This window comes from Sapajus apella, unplaced genomic scaffold (genome assembly GCF_009761245.1).
Source record: "Sapajus apella isolate SASKATOON/1434 unplaced genomic scaffold, GSC_monkey_1.0 scaffold53, whole genome shotgun sequence".
NCBI lineage: Eukaryota > Metazoa > Chordata > Mammalia > Primates > Cebidae > Sapajus > Sapajus apella.
The window spans coordinates 15496154-15503115 of record NW_022436993.1 but is presented as its reverse complement, the minus strand read 5'-3'; the positions used below and the strand labels follow the sequence as shown (position 1 = coordinate 15503115).

The 6962-nt window shown below is 44.8% G+C and overlaps 1 protein-coding gene across 1 annotated transcript in view; it reads left to right on the top strand.

Annotated features, from left to right (window-relative positions):
- DHTKD1 (dehydrogenase E1 and transketolase domain containing 1) overlaps positions 1-6962 on the top strand; it is a 53657-nt gene that overhangs the window by 35426 nt on the left and 11269 nt on the right. Inside the window, exon 12 of the mRNA XM_032244080.1 lies at positions 5495-5662. Coding sequence (XP_032099971.1) covers positions 5495-5662 — 168 coding nt within the window. The remainder of the gene's footprint in view (positions 1-5494; positions 5663-6962) is intronic.

Here is a 6962-nt window from a genome sequence, read left to right as displayed (position 1 = left end):
CTGTACAATACTTAGTATTTGAGCGAAACAGATTTGATGGAATGTCAATATTCTTTGGAAACATAATGCCTCAGATACAATAGTATCACAGTTTTATGGCAATTAAAGTGGTTCTCTTGTGCCAGGATCAGCAGTTCTTATACCAGGCTGATAATCAGAATCCCCTAAAGAGCTTTTTTTTTTTTCTTCTGAGATGAGGTCTCGCTTTATTGCCCAGGCTGGCGTGCAGTGGTGTGAACTTGGCTCACTGCAACCTCTGCCTCTCGGATTCATGAGATTCTCCTGCCTCAGCCTCCAAAGTAGCTGGGACCACAGGCATATGCCACCATGCCCGTCTAATGTTTGTATGTTTAGTAGAGATTGATGTTCTTCCATGTTGGCCAGGCTGGTCTGAAACTCCCGGACTCAAGTGATCTGCCTGCCTCAGACTCCCAAAGTGCTGAAAGTACAGGCATGAGCCACCACCCCTGACTGGTTATGAAAACATTGTAAACACCCTCCCAGACATAGCCATTATATGCGGAACAATTGAAAAGAATTTACTGTGAATACTCATATGCCCACTCCCTAGAATTCACCATTAATTTTTACTATACTTGTGTTGTCACATATCTATTCATCTGTCATTCTGGTATTCATCAATCAATCTTATTTTTTGATTCATTTCAAAATAAATGGAGAGGCTCACACCTGTAATCCCAGCACTTTGGGAGGCCAAGGCAAGTAGGTCATTTGAGGTTAGGAGTTCAAGACCAGCCTGGCCAACACGGTGAAACCCCATGTCTACTAAAAATACAAAAATTAGCTAGGTGTGGTGGCTCATGCCTGTAATCCAGCTACTTGGGAGGCTGAGGCAGGAGAATCGCTTGAACCCAGGAGGCGGAGGTTGCAGTGAGCCAAGATAGTGCCCCTGCACTCCAGCCTGGACAACAGAACAATACTCCGTCTGAAATAAATAAACAAACAAGTGGAGATATCAATACATGTCACATCAAGAACAGCAAGATTCTGTCTCAAATAAATAAATAAATAAATAAGTGGAGAGATAAATACATGTCACCCCAAGTACTTCATATCGCTAATGATTTTGGCATGTGTGCAGCTAAAATGTATAAATAGTTGATAGCTGAATAGATAGGTAGATAGAACAGCAGAACTACATTACTAAAGACATGGAGAATTTTATTCAAAAAGAGATTAGAGTAGTAGTAGATAAACTAAAGAATGACATGTGAAATACAAAATACTAATTTTTGAAGAAATAGAGGAAATGAGTAGGTGGTGGATGCAATTTTGGAGTCATCAGCCACTAGATGACATTAGCAATCGTGAGTCTGGATGAAGTCATCAAAGCAATGTGCACAGTGGAGGAGAGAAGGTGCCTGAGCTCTGAGCCCTGGGCTAGTCCAACCTCAGAGGATGCAGAGAAGAAGAATAAATGAGGTGAAGAAGGAGCAGCCAGTGAGGTGGGAGGAAGATCTTAGAAATCAAGTGAAGGAAACATATCAAGGAAGAGGGAGTGTCAATGTCAATTAAGATGAGGAGTGAAGTAATCCCATCACTCTGAGAGGCTGAGATGGGAGGGTCGCTTGAGCCTGGTAGTTCAAGACCAGCCTGGGCAACATAGTAAGACCCTGTCTCTACTATGTTGAGTACATAAATAGATAGGTGTACATAAAAGTACATAAATAGATAGATGAGGTGTAAGAATGAACCACTGGATTTAGAAATCAAGTGTCCATTTGATGGTTGATGACTGTGGTTTTCATGGAGTGGGAGGGACAAAAGTCTGTCTGGGACATATTTAGGAGTGTTTAGGCCTGGAGTGGTGGCTCATGCCTGTAATCCCAGCACTTTGGGAAGCCGAGGCTGGTAGATCACCTGAGGTCAGGAGTTCTATACCAGCCTGGCCAACATGGTGAAACCCCATCACTACTAAAAATACAAAACATTCCCTGGGTATGGTGGTGAGTGCCTGTAATCCCAGCTACTTGGGAGGATGAGGCAGGAGAATTGCTTGAACCTGGGAGGTAGAGGTTGCAGTGAGCTGAGATTGTGCTATTGCACTCCAGCCTGGGCAACAGAGAAAAAGAAGTATCTAGAGCAACTTGTCCAATCTGTGGCCCATGGGCCGCCTGTGGCTCAGAACAGCTTTGAATGTGGCCCAGTATAAATTTGTAAACTTTCTTAAGACATTATTTGTGATTTTTTTTTTTTTTTAAAGAGATAGGGTTTCTCCATGTTGGCCAGGCTGGTCTCGAACTCCTGACCTCAGGTGATCTGCCCACCTCAACCTCCCAACGTGCTGGGATTACTGGCGTGAGCCACCGCGAAAGGCCTGCAATTTTTTTTTTTAACCTTATTAGCCATTGTGAGTGTTAATGTATTTTATGTGTGACCCAAGACAATTCTTCCAATGTGGCTCAGGGAAGCCAAAAGTTTGGACACCCCTGATTCCTGATTCTAGAGAAAAGAAAGTGTATTTATTTAAAACATTTTGATTCACAAATGAAAAATTATGTATATTAACGGTATAAAATGTGATGTTTTGATACAGGAATACCTTGCGAAGTGATTGGATTAAGCTAATTAACAGACCTATCACCTTACATACTCTCCATGTTTTGTGATGAGAACATTTAAAATCTATTCTCTTAGCAATTTTCCGGTATTTAATACATTAACTACAATCACCATCCTCTATGGTAGATCTCTAGAACTTATTCAAAGGAGGAAAGTAGGCTGAGCATGGTGGCTTACACCTGTAATCCCAGCACTTTGGGAGGCTGAGGCAGGTGGCTCACTTCCTCAGGAGTTTGAGACCAGCCTGGGCAACATGGTGAGACCCCTTCTCTGCTAAAAATAAAAATTTAAAAATTAGCTGGGTGTGGTGGTACACACCTGTAATCCCAGCTACTTGGGAGGCTGCGCTGGGAGGATCACTTGAGCCTGGGAGGTGGAGGTTACAGTCAGCTGGGATTGTACCACTGCGTTCCATCCTGGGCAAGAGAGCCAAACCCTGTCTCAGAGAAAAAAAAAAAAGGGAGGAAAGTCAGCTTAACTCTTTTGAGGAGTATTTCTGTAAATAGAACAAGAAAATGGCACAGTATTTGGTGGGGAAATTTGTTTCAAGAGGGGTGTGTGTGTGTGTGTGTGTGTGTGTGTGTGTGTGTTGAGATGGTGCCTTGCTCTGTCACCCAGGCTGGAGTGCAATGGCACAATCTTGGCTCTCTGATCCTCTGCCTCCCAGGTTCAAGCAGTTCTCCTGCCCCAGCCTCCTGAGTAGCTGGGATTACAGGCACATGCCATGATGCCCTGTTTTGATACATTTTTAGTAGAGACAGGGTTTCACCATGTTGGCCAGGCTGGTCTTGAACCGCTGACCTCAAGTGATCCTCCCGCCTTGGCCTCCCAAAGTGCTGGGATTACAGGTATGAGCCACCGTGCCTGGCCTTTGTTTTGTGTTAAAGATAGGAAATAAGGCCTGTCTGTTTGGTGATAGCCATGATCTAGCAGTGAAGAAGAGAATGGTGATGCAGGTGTGAGGGTAGAATAACTGAGTGATTTCCTCGCATGGGTAAGATGGGGCGGGCTCTAGTACATGATGGATTAATTAGCTTTAGACAGAGCATGGTTGGTGGCAATAGATGGAAGGCAGAGAAGATGGGTGCAGGTGAGAGTGTGTGTGAGGACATGCTCTTAGGTCATTAGTTGAGACTGGTGATGGATCAGGAGGTCCTGAGTTTAAAGGTGTGAATTAGTCACCTGGGAAAGAAGGAGAATGAGTGAATTAGGGAAACAGAGTTTAAGAGTCTAAGAGTGTTAAGGGCCCACTTGAGATTCTTGGTCAGGATTTTAAAGTGAGACCATCGGTGTGGTTCTGTGTTGTCTCCAGCTACGTTCCCAGCAGACATGGAACAGGGAGAAAGTGGGGATTAACCAGGTTTATGGGTTGGAGTGAAGGGTCAGGGGAATCAAGGGAATATACAAAAGGAAAATCTGCCAGTGCAGTGGCTCATTACTATAATCCCAGCACTTTGGGAGGCCAAGGCAGATCACTAGGTCAAGAGTTCCAGACCAGCCTGGCCAAGATGGTGAAACCCTGTTTCTTACCAACAATACAAAAAATTAGTCCGGCATGGTGGTGGGTACCTGTAATCTCAGCCACTCGGGAGGCTGAGGCAGAGAATTGCTTGAACCCAGGAGGTGGATGTTGCAGTGAGCCGAGATCACACCACTGCACTAAAGCCTGGGTGACAGAGCAAGACTCCATCTCAAAAAAACAAAAAAGGAAGATGATCATGATTGAGGCCAGGCACAGTTGCTCATGCCTATAATCCCAGCACTTTGGGAGGCTGAGGCAGGAGGATCACTTGAACCCAGGAGTTTGAGACCAGCCTGGGCACCGAAATGAGACCCTATCTCTACAAAAATTTAAAAATTAGTCAGGTGTGGTAGCAGGCACCTATAGTCCTAGCTACTCAGGAGGCTCAGGTGGGAGGATTGCTTGAGTCCAGGGTTTGAGGTTACAGTGTGCTATGATTGCACCACTGCACTCCAGCGTGGGCGAGAGAGTGAGACTCCATAACACAACAAAAAGAATTCTCCAGATTTTGTCAACTCTCTTTCCTTCTACTGCCTTTGGGGTAGGGTTAGGAGTTATGCCTTGGCTTTCTGTCCCACGAGGATCTTCTGAGCTTTAACTTCCTTGCCCTCAATTTTTCAACCTATTAGCTGCTTTTGATTTTGTTTTTGTCTTAAAACACACACACACACACACACACACACACACGACCAGGTGTGGTGGCACATGCCTTTAATCCCAGCACTTCGGTAGGCTGAGGCAGGCGGATCACAAAGTCAAAACACTGAGGCCATCCTGGCCAACATAGTGAAACCTCGTGTCTACTAAAAATACAAAAATTAGCTGGGCATGATGGTGCACACCTGTAGTCCCAGCTACTCGGGAGGTTGAGTCAGGAGACTCACTTGAATCCGGGAGGCGGAGGTTGCATTGAGCCGAGATCGCGCCACTGCACTCTAGCCTGGCGACAGAGCAAGACTGGACTGTCTCAAAAACAACAACAACAACAACAAAACCACACAGACAGATATACACGCACAATGATTTTGATTATTTCATTAGGAAAGTGAGATTCTGATAGTGCTTCCTTCCCCTATTTTAGCCCTACAGTAATCAGAATATGTATTTTTTTTTTTTTTAAAGTCCTTTCCAGATGATTCTTGCTATCACCTGTGTTTGGGAACAGTTGTCTTAGATGACCCAGAATTGGGCCCATGGAGAAAGCCATCAGAACTCTCCTTTGGATAATACTTCACAGTTCCTAGATTTACCTGCTGTTATATTTCTGTGATGTTGGGAAATTGCTTTTGTGCTGTAATCGAGAGCACCCGTGTTTCTCTTTGGCTGTCCCATTGTCACTGCGACTGAAATAGATGACCTGAACATTCTTCCTTCCTGCCATTTCTCTCCCAGATGTGTGACAGTGTGGAAGAGGGGGTGGACGGAGACACGGTGAACATGTTTGTGGTTCACCCAACAACCCCTGCGCAGTACTTCCACTTGCTGAGAAGGCAGATGGTCCGGAACTTCAGAAAGCCACTCATTGTTGCTTCTCCTAAGATGTTACTCAGACTCCCTGTAAGTAGAAGAAACTGACGAATAAGTCTTCCTCCTTTTCTCATTGTTTGCACTCCTTTTTTTTTCTATTTTCCATATCTATTATATTTGAATTACAGGAACACCTTTTTAGTTTCAACTGACTTTGCTTTCTTTTTTATTTTTTTTTGAGACAAATTCTCACTCTTGTTGCCCAGGCTGGAGTGCAGTGGTGCGATCTCTGCTCACCGTAACCTCCACCTCCCCGGTTCAAGCAATTCTCCTGCCTCAGCCTCCCGAGTAGCTGGGACTACAGGCGCATGTCACCACACCTGGCCAATTTTTATATTTTTAATTGAGACGGAGTTTCTCCATGTTGGTAACATTGGTCTCGAACTCTAGACCTCAGGTGATCCACCCACTTCAGCCTCCCCAAATGCTGGGATTACAGGTGTAAGCCACTGCACTTGGCCCCCCCCTTTTTTTTTTTTTTTTTTTTTTGTGAGACACAGCCTTGCTCTGTCAGCCAGGCTGGAGTGCATTGGTGCAATCTGGGCTCACTGCAACCTCTGACTCCTGGGTTTAAGGGATTCTCTTGCCTCAGCCTCCCAAGTAGCTGGGATTACATGCAGGAGCACACCACCATGCTCAGCTAATTTTTGTATTTTTAGTAGAGATGGGGTTTCGCCATGATAGCCAGGCTGGTTTCGAACTCCTGGCCTCAAGTGATCAAGCTGCCTTGGCCTCCCAAAGTGCTGGGATTATAGGTATGAGCGACCATGTCTGGCCTTGTTGTTTTAAGCAGTTTTTAGCATTCAGAGGGGAATAGGGAGGTACTCATTCTTGGGGGCGATACTTTAACAGTCCTAAAATCAGTGCCTCCTTAAACTTTTTGCACTAGGTACCTCACTTGACTTACCCTAGCCGGGCCCTGGCAGTCAGTATCTAGTCAATAGCAAGAAATGGATTTCAAGTAGTCTCACCAATAGCAGCTGTTCATTTATGGTTTACTTGTAGTGGGCTACTGGTTCTTTCTTACCCAATGTTTCCCAAACAACCTTATATATTTCGAGGTGACCTCATTAGCCTGGAAGCATCACTGAACATTTAGGAAGAGTTAATGCAATGCCTTTAGCACCAGTTTTCTGATGGGGCTTTTTTTTTTTCATTTTTTTTTTTGAGACAGAGTCTCAGTTTTTGCCTAGGCTAGCATGCAGCAGCATAATCTTGGCTCACCGTAACCTCTGCCTTCTGGGTTTAAGCGAGGCCTCAGCCTCCGGAGTAGTTGGGACTACAGGTGCGCACCACCACACCATTTTTTTTTTTTTTTTTTTTTTTTTTT